Genomic DNA, 24,196 nt, shown 5'->3' on the forward strand with positions numbered 1-24,196 from the left:
TAGGATAAAAAAGTGGATGGGCCAAACCTTCTTCAGTCAGCAAGTGGAGGCTGTGCAGGCTTCAGAAAGGCATTCCTCTGGACACTACTACTCTCTGCTAGAAGATTGGCCTGTTCATAACTGGAAACCTAAATGAACGGGCCCACTCAAGTTGTGCAGCTCAGTCCGCAGAGCCACTAACCAGGACCCCATGGAGCTGTGACTCCACCCTATCAGCATTGTTGCTGAGTATATATGTGACGTTCTAAATGTGGACAAGTTCCTCTGTCAGAAATAAATGAGAAGCTGGGAGTGGTGGTGCATGCAGATGGCCCCAACACTGAGGCAACTGAGAGGAGGGCTGAGACAGACAGCAAGGTCTGCCTGGACAACATAACGAGTACTAGGCGAAGCTGGGCTACACAGTCAGTCAGACTCTGTCTCAAACACATAGTGTTGGTTAGGGTATAAACATGTACCGAAGTCCAGCCTGCTGGGGAGGCTGAAAAGGATTGCCTCATCCCAGGAGTTTGCTGTAGCCTGGGCTACACAAGGCACTGTCTTGTGCCTGTCTCTCTCTCTATCACTGGATCTCTCATAGTCCAGGCTGGCTTCAAGCTTCTTTTCATATTAGAAGATGGACTTGAACTTTCCTGGTCCTCATGCCTCCAACCTCCAACTGGGACTACAGGCTTTTTATGCCACAGTGCCAACGTCCTCTGCATTGCTGCTGTTTGTTTGAGACAGGGCTTCTCTGTGTAGCTTTGGCTGTACTCACTGTGCAATCTAAAAATGGTCTCAAACTCAAGAGATCCATCTACCTCTTCCTCCCCATTACTGGGATTGAGGGCATGTGCTCTGGCTAAGACTACATCTCTGGGTTTAGTTCAAAGACAGCAACAGTGTACTCCTAAACGAATAGATAAATCTTCAAAAGATAAACCCTTAAAAAACACTACATCTCTTAAATGGGGCAGGACATGAGGAGATATGGAAAGTCCCTGGCAGCCAGCAGTCTGGTTTTTTGGTTTTTTTTTTTTTTTTTTTTTTTTTTTTTTGGTTCTTTTTTTTTTTTTTTCGGAGCTGGGGACCGAACCCAGGGCCTTGCGCTTCCTAGGCAAGCGCTCTACCACTGAGCTAAATCCCCAACCCCAGCAGTCTGGTTTAGTAGATTGTATGTTCAAAGTGTATGACTCCCTGGTCTCATGTAACTCATTGAGTGTCTGTCTGTCTGTCTGTGTACATGCTTGGTACCTGGTGAAGTTAGAAGGGGATATCAGGTCCCCTGGAATTCAAGTAACAGCTGTGCAGGAGCCACCACGTGAGTGCTGGAAACCAAATGCTCTTAACTACTGACCCATGTCTCTAGCCCTTTTTATTTTTACCACAGTGTAAAAATGACCTTAAAAAGAAAAACATAACATGTGGTCTCACGCAGCATACATTTGGAGATCAGAGGACAGCTTTGTGGAGTCCATTTTCTACTTCTCTTTTTTCGCATGGGATCTGGGGCTCAAACTGATGTTGTGAGTCTTGCATGGGCATCTCCCTATCCGAAGAAGACCCCTTAGAGCAATTTAATATTCTTCCTTTAATGTGATCGGCCGTCTTGGTGTTTGTCATTTGGTGCTGGTTATCCTGACAGAGACTCCCAACGAGAACAAAGATGATCATCAGAAGACTGGGTTTTGATACCCACTGATGGTGTAGGCTCAGGAACCATGACCCAGCAGCTGATCTCGGTAGCTCCACATGCGCATCGGATTCTTGGCCACGGGATGCTACAAGCTACGTTCTCTCCACAGCTCGGGTCGTCACTCTTCTGCCTGCTTCCACCGCACCTCGCCCTCATTTCTTGGGCTGAGTACTCAAACTTTTGTCATGCACTGTCCTGTACCATCTTAGTTCAGATCCGATGATGTGCTGAAATTCCAGAGCAGAGTTCCAGCCTTCGTGCACTCTTTCAGCCTTGGAACCACACCTTGCGTGCACGCACTCACACACACAAACACACACTCACACACACTCACACACACACAAACACTCACAACCCACAAACACACACACATTCACTCACACACACACTCACACACACCCACAAACACACTCACACACACAAACACACTCACACACACAAACACACTCACACACTCACACACAAACACACACCCACAAACACACACACACGCACACACACAAACACAACCCATACACACAAACACTCACAACCCACACACACACTCACACACAAACACACCCACAAACACACACACTCACAAACACACACACACTCACACACGCATGCGCGACAAATTCTGTTGATAGTTGCAGTGACATAATGAAGTTTAGATATCCCTCAGTGCCGGGACAATGAGCCACAGAGCTGCTCATGTCTGTCACACATGACTAATTTTCCCTTTTCTCTGCCACACTTAATGAACTTACTGGATGTCCTGTGGATCTACAGAAAGCAGACAGGCTCTGGGCTTCTAGTAATGTGATGTACTTGCAAAAACACCCATTGTAACAGGCTTACCCATAGTGCCTAAGGATTGCCAGGCTTCCTTTATTACATAATGCCCATTTAGGGGCCGGAGAGGTGCCTCAGCAGTTAAGAGCACTTGCTATTGCAGAGGACCCACGTTTAGTTCCCAGCACCCTTGAGTTTCACAACTGTAATTCCAGTTTCAGACGATCCAGTGCCCTTTTCTAGCCTCCAAGGGCACTAGGCATGAACATAGTGTAAGAAAATCACTCATACACATAAAACTTTTTTTTTTTAAATCAAAGGATTGGAAAAGCAAGAACATACTTTGGACTGCTTTGAGGCAGATGGTTGGCATTGATCTGTAATGCTGAGAATGAACCTGGGCTTCTCCTATAAGAAGTTCATGAGCTTCTTCAAGAGCTGCTGACAACATCCCAGCTAGTCCTATGCTTTTGAAGCAGGTAAATAGGTGCATAGAGAGAAGCAGTGAGAACCAGTGTCGAGGGGCAGGGAACAGTACATGCTTCTCTAGCTCTGGAATGACTACACCATCATTAGACTATTCTCTAGAGAATGGAAAGCTAACATTGATTTTGAGGTTTGACATGGCTTATGAAACTCTTAAACAGTGTTTAGCAGGAAATCTGGGCATGATGGTACCACCTCCTGCAATCACAACACTGAAGCAGCTGAAGCAGGAGAATTGCCATGAGCTCCAGGATAGATAGACTAGGTCACAGCATGAGACCTTATCTTAAACAACAAAAAGTTTACATGCCATTAATCCCAGTACTCCAGGATGGCTCTGCAGGTAAAGGTAAATGCCATCAAGCCTGTGTTTAAACCCCAGAATCCACAAGGCAGAAGGAGAACCAACAGTGCAGGTTGTCCTCTGACCTCCATATAGCACACATAATAGTTTACGTGGTAGAATATGTTTACAAGTGCCCAGTCCAGATTGCCGGAACTTTCTCTCTAGTCCAAGATGGAAACTGGCCCTTTCCCCCCATCTGAGACTCAGCAGTTGCTGATTGTAAGGTAAGCAGAATCATCTAATATTGGTCCTTCTGTCTGGCTCCTTTCACTTAGCATAATGCCCTCAGGTTTCACATAGTCACGATGTTTGGAAGACCTGTGTGACTGGCTTGCCAACTCTGCTCCTGCAGATCTGAAGAGCCATTTTCTCTGCTTGACCCTTCCCAATCAGCTTGACAGGGAGGAAAAACTAACACAAGCACTTGATTTGAACTTTGGAGAGTGCAAGACCAGTAAAAGAAGTAGACAAGTAACAATTAGCATATTTCCCCATCCAACAACAGACCTTTTGAACAGGGGGCCAGGGCTAGCTAGAGTTTTAAGTCTTAGGGACTGCAGTAATCAGGAGAGCCTTAGAATTCACTTGGATTCACTGCTTGTAAGGAGGCCAGGAGAGGCGTAGCCAAGAACCGGAGCGAACCGAGCTGTCATGCTGGGCTGTGCTGCTTTATTTTCTCCCTCTGAAGTTCTCTTATAAAAATAAGGTTATTATCTGCAGCATCCCTTCCCCATCCCCACGCAGAACAGTGTGAGGCATGTGCTGAAACTGATGGGAGGGAAGGAGGGAGGGAAGCAACAAGAGAAGCCATGAGGAATGGCTTTTCCATGGCTCACTTCTTGTGCCAGATGAGAGAACAGGGTGGGTGGGTGAGGAGGAGCCTGAGGATACTGTTATCCTGGCCACTCATTAGAAAACCAACCAACAACCAGGATTTTTTTTCCCCCCAATGGAAAGAGAGCTCCCTATAGGTCTTGGATTTGTTTGGCATTTGGGAGAAACAGTAGAAGTGCTATTTCAGAACGGGGCCACGGAGGTTAACTATCCACAGCCCAGAGACCCATCCTTCACCACTGAAGCAGAAGGTCTTAGGAATTTTTAAGTGTTAAATTATACTAGCCATTTTCTACCCAAGGCTGAATATCTGAGTTTTAAATTTGCTGCTGCTGGCGGAAGAGGTGGTTACTATGGTCACCATCAGCTGTTTTCAGAAATGCACGGTCCACAGCCTGCTGTGGTGGTGCATACTTTCAATCCCAGAACTCAGGAGAAAGAGACAGGGGATCTCTGAGTTTGAGGCCTACCGGGTCTACACAGCAAGTTCCAGGACAGCCAGAGCTACAAAGGGAAACCCTGTCTGGAAAAACAAAGAAAAAAAGAAAAGGAAAAACGGCACAGTTCAGAAAGTAGCTCCTCAACCAGTTTTCTTTGTAAAGAAGATGGCAGTTAATGTCTCCTAGCACCTGCCTTTTTTCTTCCCTGAAGCTGCTGCTGGGCGTGGCCACTCCTTTTTTATCTTTCCACTCCGAGGAAAAAGACTAGGAATCTTCTTTCACTATCATGTCTACAGCCAGTGTAGCCTAGAAGTCACCTTGCAGATCCTAGGCTCAGCAGAAACCAAACTGCAGAAGACCAGGAAGCTTGGACTGGGCCTCATCCCAGTTCTGGAGCAATGCCCAGTTCTTTATAATTATTTAAATAGGAGGGTGGCTTGGTAACCAGGAGGCTGATGCCTGGCAGAGCTGCAGAACTCCCAGTAGGCCTGACTACACAGGAATGAGCTGGGTGCTACTCCAATGGTTGCCACACAGCTGTCACCCGAAATGGAGGAAGGGAAAAGGCGTTTGCAGTGGAGGAGCCTGGTGATAGAGTTTAGAGCCAGGCTCTGAAAACGGGCTGTGCATTGGACAGAAATTACAGAAATTTTGTTTTCTTCTTCTCAGAAGTCTAGCACCTACCTGCTTAACTGCTTGTGTTCAAATCTTAGCTTCTGATTGCTTCCTGCCTGACCTGGGGAGAGAGCTACCTTCTATGTATTAGGATGTTAATTTGTAAAATGGGGAAGGGAATCTCTACCTTGTAAAATTAGTGTAGGGATTAAAAGCTCAAAGAGGCAGCATGCACAGTGTCAGCTAAACAGCAAAGTTCAATTAATAGTGGGGAAAGTAATATCGTTTATCAACTGGGACGAATACACCCTATTTTACTGGCAACAGGAAGAAAGATTGCTGGAGAATTCTCCAAATCCTGAAATAAAAGCCTTATGCCACAAATCAGTCTTTTTTTTTTTTTTCCTAATCAGGATTTTTTTTTCCTACCACCTCCTCAAACACGGAGCCCCAAATCATCTCATTTTTTTTGGCCCCAGCCCCCACCATAATAGGCAGACTTGGGTCTCCCAGAGCCAAGCCTCCTCCTGAGAAAGTGGAGAGTGGGAGCCAACATTCCAGTGAGATCACCCGAAAGGGACAGGGCGTCTTTCCGGCCAGGGCAGCAACATCCCCAGCTTGACTGCAGCGACGGGCCCCGCCCCGCCCTTCGCCGCAGTCTCCGAAGAGCTCCCAGGGCGGAGGGGTGCGGCACAGATTCTCTGCAGGGCGGACTGGGCGGGGCAGAATTGCTCCGGTCCCACGCCGCGGCGGGCGGATGCGGCGGCTCCTTTGCGCCGCGCGCTCCCGATGTCCCCTTCCTCCGCCGCCCTTCGGTCGTTTGCCCCAACCCCCACCACCCCGCCCCGCAGCCTCGGCTCCTTCCGGACGCGCTCGGTCCTTTCCGTACTGCAGTCGAGCATCTAGTCCCGCCTCTCGCGTCGCCAACTCCGGCCCTTCCCTCACGCTCGCGCTCGACCGCCGCGGGGGCGCGCGCGGCCGCTTATAAAAGCCCCGGTGCGCGCGCGTCGCCGTCAATATCCGCTGCGGAGCGAACGGCGTGAGGCAGGGGCCGCGGCGGCGCATCTTTTTCCTCAGCAGCCCTCAGCGCGGCGACCCACGCCCCTCACCCCTAGGAACCGGTAAGAAAGGGCGGTGGGCAGGAAGGGAAAAGCCGCGGGCGGCCGAGCACCGGAGCGATGCAGACAGATGAGCTGCCGAGCCTCGCAGGCGGCTCCGTGGGCCGCCGCCGCCTTTTGTGGCGCGTGGGCTGCGGGGCGCGGCAGAGCCGGACGGCGACCTGGCGTGTCAAGGTCTGCGGAAGGTACGCGAGGGGCCCTTCCCGCGCTCGCGGCCCCACCCGACGCGGCAGGTGGCGGGGGTGGTCCTCCTCAGCACCCACCCACGAGCGCCCCCGCACCGCCCTTCGCCCGCAGCCGCGGTGCCCGCACCTCTTGGAACCTCGCAACTGCAGTGACGAGCTCTCTGACCTTAATTTCATCCTGTGTGGCTGTCCCTGGCCCTCCGGCCGCAGAAAGGCCTCCTTTTTCTTTCCTGGTAATAAATGTCTTTCCTCAACAGTGCTGACCTGCTCCTGTCTAATAGATGCGGCGACGCTTGGTAGGAGGAGATCCAGAGCCAATAGATAACTTAATAGCTTACAGCCCTTTTCTTTCTATGCAAGACATTAAGACGAGAGCTTCTTTTTTTGTTTTTGTCAAATTCTACTGCTGTGCCAGTGTGAAGTGATAGAGCAATCTTTTGTCTGAAGCTATCCCTGCAAATTACATGAATTGCTGCTTCTAAAAGAAGAATTTGATTTTAAAATCCTCTCAGGTACTGGAATTACACACACACACACACACACACACACACACACACACACCACAATATCAAGAGGGCTTCTATATAAGTAAGGTTCGATGTGTTTTAAATAAATATCCCAGAAACCTAGAGTGAGATCGTTTCGAGCTGCTACACTTTACAGGGTCTTTTTGACTTTGATCTCTCTGTCTCTGTCTGTCTGTCTGTCTCTCTCTCTCTCTCTACAGGCTCTTACTGTGTAACTCCGGCTGGCCTGGAATTTGCTGAATAGCTTAGGCCGATCTCAAACTCAGAATTTTCCTGCCTCAGCCTCCCAGATGATCAGGTTTTTCTAAATAGAGACCCAAAACATTTAAAGTCGTTTGTCCTTCCCCTTGGCATTTTCAAAAAGCTAATTATCATGGCTGTCAAGGAATACAAGAGAGACCAAGCATACGAAGTATTTTGATAATGTGTTAAGAAATTGCGTTGTCATAGCAATTGGACTTAAGTAAAACAGAATGTATCAAAGATGGCAGGGTGGGGGTGTCTTGTAGCCGGGAAACAAGAGCTTAAGAATAGCACGAGCAACAGTGAGTTACAAGAAGCCATTGAGCCAAGATTCCCACTCAGACTTAAATGTCTTAGACTTTAAAGGTCAAATTGAAGTCAAAGTTGGAAAAAAAAAGTGCTGTAGTAGATCTCCTGCAGGAAATTAACAATAAGCCTTTTTTAGTAACTGGGCCATTAATTCCTCAAAGGGACCCTCAAAGTGTGTTGACTGCTACCCAGGGATCCAGATAGAAAGAACAGATTAGAAGGTTTGCCCTATACCAGACAAATGTGAAACAGTTCTCTGGTAAACTCAAGGCCTAGAGACATATTTTAGGTATGCAGTTCCACCTCCCCCCCCCCTTTGGGACAAGGTCTTGATATGTAGCTTATTCTGGATCTGTGCAGTTGGGTGTAGCAGGTCTTGGACTCATACTCCAACCAACAAGTCTGGCGGCCACCACCCCTTGACCTTTACCCCTCTTAAAAGAGAGGAGGCCTTGCTATGTGTCTCAGACTCCTGGGCTCAAGCTTATTCCCCACCCTTAGCTTCCTAAGTAACTGGGCTTGTGGCAGGCAGGAGCTGCTACAGCAAGCTATCCTCTGGTAGTGCAGTTTGGCCTTGGCTGGATGCTTCGTAGTAATCTAATCCTTGGAGAAATCTGATGTCAAGTAACATAATGAACAGGTTTAAGCGGGGAGACCGTATTAAGTATATCTTTTAGTTCCCTAGATTGTAATTTTCTATTATTTTCCTTCTCTGCTTTCACCTCGAAGGTGGGGCCTCTGCAGATACTGAGAAATGGCTTTTAGGAATATAGCTCCCCCAGTCCGGTCTGAGGAATGTGCATTGAGGATAGAGGGTCTGCCTTTGTTATCAGTCCCACTGCCTATTGGAGCACTCCACTCCCTGTATCTGGGTCTGCCGCAGCCCATCAGCCGTGGCCTTACAGGGGGAATGCCTTGATCTGATGGCAAATGCTGACTCCAGGAATGCAGAGGCCCGCATAGCTGGCGGGAGAGCCATCTGGCTGCAACAGCCGTGCAGCGAGTGGCACCTCTCACATCTCTTGCACATGATGCTTACACTTGTTTTGAGTAGGAAATGATAGTATTTTTCTAAAGGTACTGCACCAGCAAACTAGCCCCAAGGTCAATCTTTGCTGTTTGAGTTCCTTACTATACTCAGGCTTTCTTGAAATCATCTTTTTACTTAACTGCTTTTACAGTGCAAATGCCTAAAACCCTCAAGATTCTTATTTCGCCAGAATGTGGGTGGGAAGAGGCATATTATTTTTAAAAGAACATTCAATATTAAAAATCAATCCTTGGGCAAACAGGCCTGATCGAGTGTGACTTGGCCAAGGCAGCACATTTAGGTGACGGTAGTTCTACATACCCACAAGTCTTGGCTCCCTGATTACATCTCAGATTTCTGGTGGGATTCGGACACTGGGGCAGTCTGTGCTGTGGGATCTTTGCCTGTTGTCATGTGTTTTCACAGATGTGTTCTCTTCACTTTAAAGCGATTCTATCCCAGTTACCCTTAGAAGTGTGTTGTCTTGCTCTTTCCCCTTCCTCTTCAGAGTCCACATTCCTTCAACATGTTGTCATCGTTTCGTAAACGCAGAGTTCAGGTATTTGACCAGCATGCAGAAAATGTGTTGCCTTTTGGGTTTTTTGCCTGGCTTGCCGTGAAGACACATTGGTGTCCAAGAGGTTGAATGATCCAAAGAAGGGGCAGCCCTGCCTGCATGACCTTTCTGTTAAGTAGAAAGGTTGGTGACAGTCTGGTTGGGATTGCTGGTTACGTGATCAGAAGTGTCATATGTTTACTCGGAAATATCCAGAGTCTACTGTTCTCTACCTTTCTGTTTCTCTAAGGCATGAGTATATTAATCTCTTATTGCCATCCTGGTGTTTGCATGTGATGTTTGCTGATTTTTAAATTGATGGCTGCTTGGTTCCTAAGAACCAAGGGAGTAAGTTACTTTAGATATTTAGAAGAATTACCTGAAAACATATAGTATAAATAGTGTTCTTCAGTTCCACAAGTGCTGTAACCTGGGTTTGTCTCCTTTTTCATCGACTTAACTCTACTGTAATCCCTGTGATGAAATGGAACTCAGTTTCTTTAAAACTCAGAGTCTAAAATCAAGACTCAGTCAGGGTGTGGTGGTATCTTTGGCCTTGAGAGGCAGAGCTCGGCATCTCTGAAGGTTCGAAGACAGCCTGGTCTATACATTGAGTTCCAGGACACCCAGGGATACACAGAAAAACTGTCCTGAAAAACGAAAACATACACACACACACAAAACAACATTCTTGTATGTTTTATGTGTAGTGTTTCAGTGTTTGCTAACATTGACCCTTTTTCAAAAAAAAAAAGAAAAAAACTGCTTAAAGTTATCTTGATATTTTTAAAGTGGGAGGTAGAAATTAAAGGCTTGGGCTGGAGAGATGGCTCAGAGGTTAAGAGCACTGTCTGCCCTTCCAAAGGTTGGGAGTTCAATTCCCAACAACCACATGGTGGTTCACAACCATCTATAATGAGATCTGGTGCCCTCTTCTGGCCTGCAGGTGGAATGCTGTATACATAATAAATCTTTTTAAAAAGAAAGAAAAAAGAAATTTAAGGCTTTTCTAATAATTATAGCTCATAAGTCCAAGGCAGGCCCCATTTATAAAAGAGATCAGTTAATTATATAAGGTTTATAACCTTTTCTTGTCTTGAATCTTAATATATTGCACTTATAAACCCTCTTCATCTGAATTTTGCAGGTTGAAAGGTAAGTACCAGCAAGATAGTATGTGGGGAGCATCAGAAGTAAGTTGCCCAGCATTGCTCTGCGTTTCTGGGTTTTGATGCAGTGCAGTACGGATCTCTTGCTTTCTTGATGCTTAAGCCCTGCTCACCTCTGCAGAATTGCGCTAACAAGCGGAATGGACCTAATCAACTTGAAGGCTGACACGTAGAGCCACAGTGTTGACTGGAATGTAGTTGAAGCAAAAGGATTGACTGTTTTCATTCATGGTGTCAAAAGTTGTGTTTATATACTGTTCACTGTTCTGCTTACTATCCTGTCTGCTACTAAAACCTGTAGCTGAGCTGGTTGCCAGTTGGTTTGTTTGGTCTGAGAATCAACTAGTACACAGTTGTGTAGGTCCTAACCAATTCTTTGATAGTTTGTTCTCGGGCAAGCCATTTTACATCTGTGGATGTTAGTCCTCTTGCTTTGCAAATCTGAGATTCACTAAACCCTGGCCTCATGAGCCACAGAGAAAAGGTATTGTCAGTTCTGCACATTTGGGCCCTGACTAAGCAACCTTTGCCTTGGGTGATTACAACAAATTTTTCCATCAGCTGATTCATTCTCCTCATGAGTCCCTAAAATTCTTTTACAACAGAAGAGCTGGTGTCCAGCCTGCAAATCAACACTCATAGCATTCCAAGTTCTCCTACCTCTCTGATATTCAGCCTGTTTCAGTGGCTTTAAACACAAGCAAAAGCAAAGACTTTCATCGTCACATGATTGTCTTTCCTTGAAGTACCTAGGAAATGTGTGTAAGGCTGTCCTAAACCACTCACTCACAGGTGCCAGATTTGTGAGTCCAAAGCATTTGACCTTTGGTTTGAAAGTGTTTTTATTCATAGTCTGTTTCTTAACACAGTTTGATTCCTACGCACCATGTCTCCATGTTCCTACTGTAGAGACGTAGTGGCATGTAACTGCTTACAGACTAGGAAAGGCATTTTACAGTTCGCCAAGTGCCAAGAAGGGTCTCAAGCAGCTGTTTCTTGGCATTTGGCTGGCCTGGCAAACAGAGATACCCATGTAAGTCTCTGTTTAGGACATCTAGCTCAGTTGATAATGTGTACAAATTTGTGTTAAGCATGAGGAGAAGACATTCTTAAGCTTACTTTATCTTTGGATTTTTTATTTTTTATTTTTTATTTTTTTTGGTTAGACTTCATACCTTTAGAATCAGCTAGATCTGGGGCTGGAGAGATGGCTCATCAATTAAGAACATTGGACCTGGGTTCAGTTCCTACCACCTACATGGTAGCTCACACCTATCTGTCTGTAACTCCAGTTCTAGGGCCTCTGACACCCTCACACAGACACACATTCAGACAAAAACAGCAGTGAACACATAAAATAAAAATTAAAAAAAAGAATCCATGAAATCTGGCAGTATCGTACAGTGCTGCCAAGTCCTTTGGAGACCATTACAGTAGAGGACATAGCTGTAATTCTTGTTCGGTCCCCTGAAGTCAGCTCACATACCTTGTTTTGGTTTTTGAGACAGTTTCTCTGTGTGTACACTAGGCTGGCCTTGAGCTCAGAGATCGCCTGCCCCTGTCTCCTAAATGATGGGATTAAAAGCACCACAGTGACCAGCTGAATGAAGCACTGTTCTTAAACATACAAAGAATACATCAAACATTTGTTTTCCCTCATTTATTCTCTGTATACATAGACTTGATTTTCAACAATCAGAGTTGATTGGTAGGCTGGAGAAAAACTGTCAGTTGGTTGCCTCCTAGGCGATCGCTCCGTTGTGGTGTTTAGTAGTTAGTGCAACAGATAGGCTGGTAAGTTTGGAGATTGTTTTTAATGGCACATTTCCCAGATTCTTCCTTCCGAGTGATTTAAAGGTGCTAATCTCATTAGGTTAGGCCCAGCCTGGAACATTCTCTGAAGTATGCCTTATCAGACTGCTGCATATGTCAGCAGGGGTGGGGTTCTTTTAGTATGCAGCTTCAGTTCTGGAAAAATTTGGTACACGCAGTATTCCAAAAATTCCAGTACTGCTGACGTAATATTGCGTGAGAAGTTGTACATCTTTAGGTAACAGTTTTTGTATTTATTTTAAAAAAATTATTTTCATGTTGTCTGGAAATGATCCTTTTAGGAGTGAAAAGAAAGTGGAATTTTTTTTTTTTTTTTTGTAGCTGAGGACCAAACCCAGGGCCTTGCGCTTGCTAGGCAAGTGCTCTATCACTGAGCTAAATCCCCAACCCCCAAAGTGGAAATTCTTACAGCTAAATACGTCTACCGGGTGAAGAGAATAATAATTTTCAATATTAGTTAAAAAATCTGGGGGTTGGGGATTTAGCTCAGTGGTAGAGCGCTTGCCTAGCAAGCGCAAGGCCCTGGGTTCGGTCCCCAGCTCTGAAAAAAAGAAAAGGAAAAAAAAAATCTGCAGTGGGAGCGAGGTGGTGACTTTCATATGTCTGACTCTGCAGAGAGAGAGCCAGTTGTCCTTGGCAGAGGTCCCACCTTCTGACGTCAGCTGATTTACTGCAGGAAAGAAAAGTCCATTATTGCCTGACCAGAGTACTTGGTATAGAATTGACTCTTTCCACTTCACTGGGGCCACAAAGAAAGCCTTTTAGGTTGGTTAACTTAGTGGGTACTGGACCATCTGGTCTCCTTGTTTTGGTAGGGGCAGTTTACTGGCAAGCAGCAAGCAGGCTGAGCCCATGCAGAGAGTCTCAGGTGGACTCTTCAGAATTATGATGGAGAGAGAGTGTTTGGTCCGTCAGACAGGCTTGCTTCCTGATGTGGTCTCTGACCCCCAGACTAGAGCTTGAACATAGGGCCTTGCACATACCAGGCAGGCACTCTACCAGGGAGATGTACCTCTCTCTAGAATTCCCACCCCCCATCATTTCTGAGACAGGATCTCAACAAATTTTTCAGGTAATTTTGAACTCACTCTGAGATCCTTCGGCCTCTCTGTTAAGTAGAAGGGTTTGTAGTTCTGAGCCACAAGGTTTAGCTGCTAATGTGTTTTCCCTGGCAGCTAAATAAATTTTTTCCCCCACATGGTCTTTTATTAACTTTAGAATAGATTTCTTTCTAATTAAATTCTTCTTTTTAAAGATTAATTATGTGAGTACACTGTAGCTGTCTTCAGCTGCACCAGGAGAGGGCATCTGATCTCACTTCAGATGGTCATCAGCCACCATGTGGTTGCTAGGATTTAAACTCAGAACTTTCAGAAGAGCAGTCAGTGCTCTTAACTGCTGAGCCATCTCTCCAGCCCTAAATGAGTTTTAAAATGTGATTTTTTGCGATAGGATAAGCAGCATACACTTCAGTCCTGAAGACACAGTTATCATTCAATAACTCTTTTTTTGTGTGGTTACTGTTTCACATGATAGCTATACCTTTCCTGGGAGAAAATGTTTATTAAGAAGTTTTGTGAGCTAGCAAATTAAATAATCATTTCATGGTTTTCCTTTTTCCTGTTGTATTTTTTGATGCAGGGTTTTTCTATGTAGCTATGTCATAGGACTCTGCTCTGTAGACCTGGTTGGCCTTGAACTGCCTGCCTCTGCCTCCTGAGTATTGGGACTAAAGCCATGCATCACCACTGTCTGCCCCCCCCCCCCTTACTGTTTCCTGTGGATAAGAACAATGGCGACGCATAAATAAATTATCCGATTTGTTTTCTTTTGTTTGGTGGGGGTTGGGGAGATGTCTCACTGGATAGCCCAGACGGGCCTCCAGCTGGAAAGCATCCTCTCTTAATCTCCTCAGTGTTGATCACAAGGTATGTGACACCAACTTGGCTAGTTTTTAATTTTAAGGAACTCTGAGGGCCATTTTAAGTTTTGACAGCAGTTGTTTTCCGTCCCACCTACCTACCGGGGTGCAGAGCTGTACCTTGCTGAGTTGTCTGAGGTCAGCCTGTGCTGGTGAAGGCAATGTAGCCACTGCTCTAGGGAGCATTCTGTGAGCCCAACTGACTGGTGATACTAGTTGAGCATCTCTAGGTAGCAGGTTATTTGTCATTCTTGTCATAAATCTAACATTTACCTCAGTAGTAGTTTTACAACATGGAGAAGGAGAGCCCTTATCCAGCCCCCCACATCCCTCCTCGCAAATGAATTTGTGAATTTGCTTGATCATTTAGTCAACAAGCATATCTGTTTATCTTGAGACAGGGTTTCACTATGTAGTCCTGGCTGGCCTAGAACTTACTATATATAGACCAAGCTGGTCTTAAACTTAAGAGAGCCTCTTGCCTCTGCCCTCAGAGTGGGGATTATAGGCATGTTACATCATACCTGGCTTAAAGTTTTTTTTTTTTAATTGCCTTTCTTACGTTTAAATGCTTAGAAACAATCCTTGTTACCATACCAAGAGAGTTAATGACATGTACAGCAGAGCAAACTCATTTTAAGAACATAAAAAAGTAAGGGTAATATCCACAGGCGTTTGTTCAACTTCTAAGAGATAGTGTCCCACCTCAGAGAGTTATATGGGTGGTTATTAAGATGGGCTTATCGTGGGTTGGGGATTTAGCTCAGTGGTAGAGCGCTTGCCTAGCAAGCACAAGGCCCTGGGTTCGGTCCCCAACTCCGAAAAAAAGAAAAAAAAATGGGCTTATCGTCCATGGTTTATCTTACCTTCTCACCTTAGGAGCAGAAAAGAAAAATTAGATAGTCCAGCAAAGGGAAACTGTTCCTGACTAATACTCCTGGTTGGTTCCCCAAATTTCCCACTGAAGATAGGTTTTTATTTTTCTTTTCTTTTTTTTTTTTTTTTTGGAGCTTGGGACCGAACCCAGGGCCTTGCGCTTGCTAGGCAAGCGCTCTACCACTGAGCTAAATCCCTAACCCCATTGAAGATAGGTTTTTTTCTTCCCAGTCTCTGGGTTCTTTCCCCCCATCCATGTGATATGCTATCATTTCTACCCTCTTTTTTGTAGAGGGGAGTCTAAACTTTCTTTGAGCAGAGTACGATATTGGGACACACCAAGAACACCCTATGTCTGTAAATACTTCCTGATGCTAGAAGCAGTCAGGGTAAAGGAAGTCAGGTAGGACTCTGTTTATAGCGCAGCCTTTCTCTGGATGTATCTCATGGCCTTGCAGTTCATCCACCTTTTCTTCTTGTGACCTGAACAGTATATAGACAGATCATCCAGATCATGATTCCACCCACAAAAATCTAGGGGCCTTCTCAGCATGATAGTTCTTCACTGCTGTGGTACACAGACTGGAGGGAAGCAGGATTCCTAAGTCCCCTTCCACCAGAACCAGCTAGGAGTCTCAGACAATAGGTGTCTGCTCATCCAGAGAAAGTAGGTACATGTGCTCTGCTCCTTACAGTGTAGCAGAGATGGGGCAGGGAACAGGGCTTAGAACGTACTTATTTCTATGTATCTTGGGGAATATGAAGGACTTACCAGAGAAAGAAGGGATGGGACATTGTAGGCAAAAGAATTACGTACAAGCCAGGCGTATCTAATCCCAAGCAGGAGAATCAGATGTTAAAAGTCATCTCCAGTTCCATGGAGAGTTTAAAAAAACTGTACAAATGGCTTTGGCGTTTTCCAGAGAATTGTGTTTTAGAGAAGGACTTCTTTGCTGGTTGGGGAGGCGGCTCAGCAGGAAAGCAATTGTTATGAAGTCTAGGCTTAGCCGCGAGCTTCAGGACTCAAGTCGCTGGTAGAAGGGGAGCTATTTGGGCAGCCAAGTCAAATCAGTAAGCGACAGGTTCAGTGAAGAGAGCGGGTGTCAGAAAGTAAGATGGGGGGGAGGGGCTGGGGATTTAGCTCAGTGGTAGAGCGCTTGCCTAGCAATCACAAGGCCCTGGGTTCGATCCTCAGCTCCGGAAAAAAAAAAACAAACCACAAAACAACAACAACAACAACAAAAAGAAAGTAAGACTGAGCGGGAGAGAGCTCAGTGCTGTTGAGAGCTGTGCTCTGTACACTTTCTTCCCACCTCTCCCTTCTTACCTCTTACCACCGCCATCCCACAGTAGTAATCATATATACTTAAGATGTTTACTGCATATGTGTATCTGTGTGTCCAGGGGCTCTCCTGCACCCCGTGTGCATGGAGGTCAACAGACAGCTTGTAAGAGTGGCTTCTCTCCTGTCATACGAATCCTGAGAATCAAACTGTGATCAGCAAAGTGCTTTGACCAACTGAGCCAGCACACACATAATACAGGCACTCATGTGCACGTGCGGCTCAATGGTGGGCTGCTGCTTAACATTCAGGGTAGATGTCCTATACCACAGAAACCAGACAACCAAACCAGTAACTCCCGAGAGTAATCTGAAAGACGTGGTGCTACAGTTAAATCACCTGGAAGGGTAACATTGTCATGAGAACACTGTGCTTGAAGCTGGTCAGGGTGCACACAGTTCTCACCAAGTATTCTTTCCTGTGAGTGTGGGCAGCACCCTCCCAGGTTTTCATCCTGAGCCTATCCTGAGCCTGCCAGACATTCCCTCATCCATTAGCTGCAGCAGGCGATAGGACAGGGAGAGGGCTCCCAGGTATTTCAAGTAACACAGCTTTTATGCCGTTTATACAGTTCATAGAACAGTACTGGAGGGACCCTAATGCTCACCTTCCCTACTTAACGTACTCAGGATCCCTCTAGACTGTACTTTGTTTTGAAACAGTCACTCTAGCCTAGCTGTGGGCCTCACATTTGATATGCATGCCAGACTGGCTCTGAACTTGTGGCAATCCTTCTGCCTCTTCCCATCAGAGTGCTTAGATTTCAAGCGTGGGCCACATTCCCGACACGGGCTGTGAGTATGCATTATGTATGTGCGTGTGTAAATCATGAGGGAACTTGTGCAGTCAACTTTGTGGAATTGATTTTTCCCCCATGTCTGTAGATTGCCAGGAGTGTATGGTACCCTAGGCCATCTCAGCAGCCCTTGTCTGCTTTTTATGTGTTCAATGTTTGTGCCTGGTGTCCATGAAGTCAGAGGAAGGTATTGAATCCCCTGGAACTGAAGTTACAGGCAGTTGTGAGCTGCCATGTGGGTTCTAGGAACCTCACCTGCCTCTTCAGGAGGAGTGGCCAATACTCTCAACCTCTGAGCCGTCTCTCCAGCTCATCTTGTTTGTTTTTTGAAACATCTGACTGCGTGACTCAGACTAGCCTTGACATCTCCATTCCCTTGCCTCAGCCTCCTGAGAGGAGCTCTGTTGGTGATGTTGAGGATGGTTGATGGGTGTATGCCAAGACCGTGGTAAAGGTCGCTTCCCATCCCTAGCCACTCCCAGTGTAGTAGGAGAGGCAGCTTTTACAGGGTCATGTATTGCTGAATTTAGAATTTTAGAAGCTTTTTGTTATAAAATTACATCTATTTTTCTGTGGTCTTAAATGACTAGAGTATAAATGTTTTTTTCCTCTTTGGTGCTGAGGTGGAACTGATGACCTTGCTAAGCAGCTGCTCCACTCCCGTGTCCTCCATTCCCTGGGTGACTTATTTCTTACACAATCTGAGTAGCATTATCTTTGTTTCTCACATAATCGGTCAACAGTCAAGTCCTCTTCTTGACATTAAATTTGGCAAAACTGCTTAGAAAATTGCATGTTTAGTATTAGGGTTTAGGGGGCTAGAGAGATGGCTCAGCAGTTAAGACTTCCAGAGGGCCTATAATGGGATCGGATGTCCTCTGCTGGTAGTGTACTCACATATAAAAGAAACAAAACAACAATTAGGGTTGAGGGAAGCCCCACTGTCTGTTACTCCAGTGTTCACAGTTTCTGTGACAAAGAGGAAAGCTGGTTTAAATAAGAGTAAATAGGGGGTAGGAAATATATCTCATTTTTGTTAAAGTACTTAGCGTACACAAGACCCTGGGTTTGATCCAGTACAGCATAAAACCTGGGTTGGTAGAACATTCTTGTAATATCAGCACCCGGGAGGGTCAGAAATTCAGGGTTTTCTGTAACTACATAGCAAGTGACCAGCTATGACATGATACCTGTCTTTTTTTTTTTTTTTTTAAAGTCACCCTGATGGTGGTAGCTCATGCCTGTCATCCCAGTGTTCAGGAGGCAGAGGCTAGCCTGGTCTACAGAGCAAGTTCCAGGACAGCCAGGGCTACACAGAGAACCCTTGTCTCAAAAAAACAAAAAACAAAAACAAACAAACAAAAAACAAACAAAAAAACATTTTTTAAAGTAATTTGGACATCTACAATTCAAAATCAAGATGAAAAGATTTCTTGAGTAAATTTATTAATTCTTTAAGGTTTGTATTTCTTTTTTTTTTTTTTTTTTTTTTCAGAGCTGAGGACCAAATCCAGGGCCTTGTGCTTGCTAGGCAAGCGCTGTACCACTGAGCTAAATCCCCAACCTCCTAAACTTATTTTATTTTATTTTTTTTCCTTTTTCTTTTTTTTGGAGCTGGGGACCAAACCCAGGGCCCTGCGCTTGTTAGGCAAGTGCTCTACCGCTGAGTTAAATCCCCAACCCCCCTAAATTTATTAATTCTTTAGACCTCAATGTTTCCTTTGAATCTTGAAGCCCCTTAGCTCTTCCATTTCACTCCTTCACTTTTAATTGCCATCCTCTGAAGAGCCAGAGTCTGTAGTTGCTTTGAGGAGTAAATAAGCAGTTCAGTGGTTCTCAGCCTATGGGTCTTGACCCTTCAGGGGTCACGGAAGACCACTAAAATAGCTGTTATTCCTAAGGTCTTTACGCTTGGATTTTCTGATTCCTTACCTTCAGAGAGCCTAATTCCATTACGTATCTCGTCTTTGGAGCTTATTTGCGGTCAATCTGTCTTTTCAGAAAATGGATCCAAGTGGGGTCAAAGTGCTGGAAACAGCCGAGGACATCCAGGAGAGACGACAGCAGGTTCTGGATCGGTACCACCGCTTCAAGGAGCTCTCTACCTTGCGGCGGCAGAAACTGGAGGATTCCTATCGCTTCCAGTTTTTTCAGAGAGATGCTGAGGAGCTGGAGAAGTGGATTCAGGAGAAGCTTCAAGTTGCCTCTGATGAGAACTACAAAGACCCCACCAACTTGCAGGTGTGTCTGAGCTGCCAGCCGTTCTTGCCTCTCAGAAGTCAAGGGCCCAGGAAAGATTGGGTAGCTGGAAGAATGTAAGTCAGACACATTGTAAAGACCCACTCTGAGCTCTGAGAAGACACTAGCTAGTACATGAGGGGTTAGGGCGGAGTGAGAGTGGCTTGCAGGCATGACATTTTCTGCATACTTTAAACTAGCGGTTCTCAACCTTCCCAATGCTGCCACCCTGTAATACAGTTCCCTATGTTGTGGTGACCCCCAGCCATAAGATTATTTTTGTTGCTATTTCATAACTAATTTTTGCTACTGTTATGAATCATAATGTGAATATTTGTGTTTCTAATGTTCTTGGCAAACACACAAATTAAGAACCACTATTTTACACTGATGGTGCCCCCCCCCCTCCCCGAGCTGAGGACCGAACCCAGGGCCTTGCGCTTGCTAGGCAAGCGCTCTACCACTGAGCTAAATCCCCAACCCCTACACTGATGGTTCTTAAATTGCTATCTCAAAGTTACTAGAAGGCCAGGCATTTCCAGAAAAGGTCTTGGATTTTTGGTTTTTGAGACAGGGTCTTACTGTGCGGTCTAGCTGACCTGAAACTCAATATGTAGACCAGGCTAGCATCAAACTCAGAGATCTGCTTGCCTCCTCTGACGTGTCTACAGAGAGTGACAGTGTACTTACATACATACAATAATTAAATTAAAAAAACAAAACTAAAGAAATAGAATGCAAAAAAAAAAAAAGAGGGCTATAGAGATGGCTCAGCGGTTAAGAGCACTGACTGCTCTTCCAGAGGTCCTGAGTTCAATTCCCAGAACCCACATGGTGGCTCACAAACATCTGTAATGGGATGCGATGCCCTCTTCTGGTGTGTCTGAAGACAGCTACAGTGTACTCATATATATAAAATAAATAAATAAATCTTAAAAAAAAAATAGAATGCAGGCAAAGTTTAAGTGTGGCTTCTAAAGCAATTGGAATGTCAACGACCGGATTAAACAGGGTAAACTTTGTGCACTAGGAAAACTGAGTGTGATCCTGTTTTTCTAGATAAAAGCTGCTTCTCCATAGACAGTAAATTTTAAATATCCTGCAAAGTCGAAAGTGCTCATAGGCCAGGGTTATAGAGATATTTAGCCTCTGTATTTGAGTGATTGCCTCCCTCATTAGTGCAGATGGAACCTAGGACATGGGACCTTTGGGATGAGGACAAGAGAAGTGTTGTATGGTAACACTTGAGGCTTACTTGTGTGCCACTACCAGGGAAAGCTCCAGAAACACCAAGCCTTTGAAGCTGAAGTACAGGCCAACTCAGGAGCCATTGTGAAGCTGGATGAGACAGGAAACTTGATGATTTCTGAAGGGCACTTTGCATCTGAGACCATCCGGGTAAGTAGGAACGCTGTCTGGTTAGAAAGCCTCACCTGCTGGAGCCTGGGGTGTGTGTGTGTGTGTGTGTGTGTGTGTGTGTGTGTGTGTGTGTTTGTGTATGTGAGAGAGAGAGAGAGAGAGAGAGAGAGAGAGAGAGAGAGAGAATACTTTGGAAGTTCAGCTCTCCCAGACTTGAGACACTCTACGTCTCCTAGTGAAATCCACAAGCCAGGTGCTATTATGGTGGGGAGCAGGGTCTGTGTATGTGGTAGGAACAGTATTAGTATTCTCGGAGGAGAGTGGGTCAGCATGCATTCATATGTTAAGATTGTCAACCAGCTCTAGCATTTCAGAGGCTGCTTGGTAACCTCAAGACAGGCAACTTTAAACTCAGGTCTATTAGTTTTTTGAGTCAAGAAAATAATTTTTCTATGCCTGTTTAATGATGCCACAGTATTAAAGGAAAGCACCCTTTTCTCTTTACCATGTTGATTTTCTCAAAAGGAGATATTCTTGTCTAGCCTATCTTTGATACCCATTTTTAAAATTTAATTTCTACTTTAACTGTATATGTGTTTGTGCGTGAGGACTCAGAGGCCCAAGGAGGACATTGGATTCCTTGAGGCAAGAGTTATGGGTGGCTGTGAGCTGCCTCATATGGGTACTGGGAACTGAACTCAGGACTCTGAGAGAGATATGTATACTTCTCTGCTGAGTCATCTCTTAAGCCCTTTGATACATGTGCTTCTTGTTTATCTATGTGTTTTGTTTTCTTGCTTTGTATCAGGATCTAGCTGTGCTTGAACTGTAATCTCTGGTCTCTGGTTCCCAAAAGCTGAGATCGTAGTATGTGTTACCTCATCAAAGACATTTGTGCCATATTTGCTCTGCTGGTGTCTTTCGTGCTTTGGGTCTTCTAAAATGGACCCTGTTTGGTGAATCTCAGCTTTTTGTTTGTCTGTTTGTTTTAATTCAAGACAGGGTTTCTCTGTGTAGCTCTAGCTGTCCTAGAACTAGCTCTGTACACCAGGCTGACCTTAACCTCACAGAGATTAGCCTCCCTCTGCTTCCACAGTGTTGGGATTAAAGGCATGAACCACCATGCCCAGCTAGGAACTGTTAACTATTAGTAATGATTTTAAGAAAAGTAAGTGCCAGTTGTCCTGTGACCAACTGATTAATTATATTGAATTCGTTTGGCTAATGTATTATATCTCTCAATTAAATACAAGTATTCTCCATCATTTTTTTTTTCTTTTTTTTTTTTTGGAGCTGGGGACCAAACCCAGGGCCTTGCGCTTGCTAGGCAAGCGCTCTACCACTGAGCTAAATCCCCAACCCTTATTCTCCATCATTTTAATATAGTCCTATTAAGTAAATGAAGTCAGTTGGCTTGTTAGGTCCTAATAGAAGTTTTCCTGGGACTGTATAGTATAACTTAGCTACAGTTAGGCCAAGAGAAACTTAAGTATTTGACTTTTGGGATTCCTCTTGTGAGATGGAGGGCCCAAAGCTGAGTTCATTTGTGCCTCATTTTGAGAGCTTATCAATCAATTATATATAATGTTAGCTAGCATCTCTCAAGTTCCTATTAGTAACTAGTAAGGTACTGCAAGACACTTGGCTGATGTTTATAATTTTCATAAGCTTGCAAGATTTCCATTTCTCTGTATCATAGAAGGGTAGACATATCAAGGCTTAAAGAATTTTGAGTAACCTGCCCAATGTCCCACAGTTGAGAATTAGAATTCCATGGTGCTTCTCTTTTCTGGAACAGCCTTCTGTGTTCCGTGCCTGTCATAGTTCTGTAGTGTTCCCTGTCTCTACATCTCTGAAAGCTCCCACTGCTGCCTCATGGTATATTGAGAAATCTCCTGAGTCAGAGCCAGACTTTCTTTCCAACCCAGTCAATTCTGATGCTTCTTAAACACTCTTGCTGCCCTACCTGCTCATGTTCCTGGACTGTGGCTGGGCCGTCTCTGACTTTCAGGGCTGGGAAAATTATGCCACCATCTGAGTTGTGATTTGACTGTGTTAAAATGAAATTTGTGTGGTTGAGCCGTGGACTTGTGGGTAAGGTCTGTCCAGTCTGTAAGCCTGTTGTTAAGAGTTCTGTCACCCAGTATTTGGGCTCACCATTCCTATAGTGATGCTGACCTGCCTTGGCAGTTTGTCCCAAAAGTTAGTTTGGCAGGCATCATTAGCAGATAGGAAAGTGGGTGGAGTAGAAGGCTGTGTCTATGTCCTGTATAACCTGTCTTGTCACCGGTTTAGACTTTTACACCATACCGGACAGCTTGGCGCCCCATAGTCACCGCCACCCACATTGGGTCTCACATCCGAGTAGGTGGAGTATTGATTGGTTATGCCTTTCCCTCCCTTTTAGTCATGGTGCTGTGCAGTGAACTGTGTGAGCTCTCATTTCCTCACAGCTTTCTCTCTGCTGGTGAACCTTCATACTTGTTTGTAAGAGACTCCACCCATGCTGATTGTTCTCTGGTTTTCAGGTTTTTTTTTTTTTTTCCCTCTTGTTGACGGTGACATCTCAACATGGGTGGATCCCAGATTCCATTTCTGTTTGTGTTTGAACCTGTGTGATATAACTTTGCCTGTTAGTGTTACCCAGAAACTTCCAGTGTTATGGGGTGGACATAATCATGGTCCCAACCTGGGATTAGAACACAGCACACAGGTTAAAATGCTTTTAAAATGCTCCCCTCAGTTTTCAGATTCTTACTAGGTCTGTGCTGTGAACACCCAATGATGCTGGGAAGTGAATACTTTATGCCCTGTGACTACTGTGTGGGGATGAGGTTACATCTCATCTTGAGATGTTGTGTTCAACTCCTGTCGCCGTGAGGCCCTAAAGGCCTTTTCTGTGAAGAGCCGTTTGAGAGCTGATGGCATTCTTCTACTGTTACCCAAGATTTCCACGTTGTACTTCTTGTTAATTTTAATTTTTTCTACCGTATAAGAGTGGAAAAAAGAAGTATGTTTCACAGTGAGCACGTGGAGGTCACAGGACAGTTTTCAGGAATCTGTTCTCTCTGTTGGCTATGACTTCCTCAGGTGGCAAAAAACAGTCTTTATGCACTAAACCACCTCACTGGCTTTTGTGGTTTTTTGTTTTGTTTTTCCAGACAGGGTTTTTCTGTGAAGCCCTAGCTGTCTTGAAACTCACTTTGTGGATCAGGCTAGCATAAAGTGCAGAGATCTAAGTTTTATCCCCAAGTGCTGGGATTAAAGGTATGTGCCACCATGCCTAGCTTAAAGGTCTGACTTTTAACTTCCAGACACGTTTAATGGAGCTGCACCGCCAGTGGGAGTTGCTTTTGGAGAAGATGCGGGAGAAAGGAATCAAACTGCTGCAGGCACAGAAGCTGGTGCAGTATTTGCGGGAGTGTGAGGATGTAATGGACTGGATCAATGACAAGGTATGCTTCGAGGGCAGCCCTAGGTAAGATGGAGGGCAGGATTGGGAGACTGTCTCAGCTGCTCTCTA

General features: G+C 45.1%; 1 protein-coding gene and 1 long non-coding RNA gene across 13 annotated transcripts in view; one reads left to right on the top strand and one right to left on the bottom strand.

The window, feature by feature from the left end:
* Positions 1 to 6,182: 6,182 nt before the first annotated feature.
* Sptan1 (spectrin, alpha, non-erythrocytic 1) overlaps positions 6,183 to 24,196 on the top strand; it is a 64,540-nt gene continuing 46,526 nt past the window's right edge. For 11 of the 12 annotated variants that reach the window (XR_015683394.1, XR_015683395.1, XR_015683396.1 and 8 more), the window contains exons 1-4: positions 6,183 to 6,291; positions 19,078 to 19,317; positions 20,587 to 20,712; positions 23,988 to 24,128. Coding sequence is in view for 8 of the 12 variants with exons in the window: in XM_087654241.1 (XP_087510367.1) it covers positions 19,081 to 19,317; positions 20,587 to 20,712; positions 23,988 to 24,128 (504 nt within the window). In the remaining 4 variants the exon portion in view is untranslated. 12 annotated transcript variants of the gene reach the window in all.
* LOC147995408 (uncharacterized) lies at positions 13,595 to 20,024 on the bottom strand. Its single transcript, XR_015684222.1, has 2 exons — positions 15,122 to 20,024; positions 13,595 to 14,800 (listed from the first exon to the last, which is right to left on the bottom strand). It is a non-coding gene; the product is annotated as an uncharacterized LOC147995408 (long non-coding RNA).

The sequence above is a fragment of the Rattus norvegicus genome, chromosome 3 (genome assembly GCF_021556685.1).
Source record: "Rattus norvegicus strain SHRSP/BbbUtx chromosome 3, alternate assembly SHRSP_T2T, whole genome shotgun sequence".
NCBI classification, from domain to species: domain Eukaryota; kingdom Metazoa; phylum Chordata; class Mammalia; order Rodentia; family Muridae; genus Rattus; species Rattus norvegicus.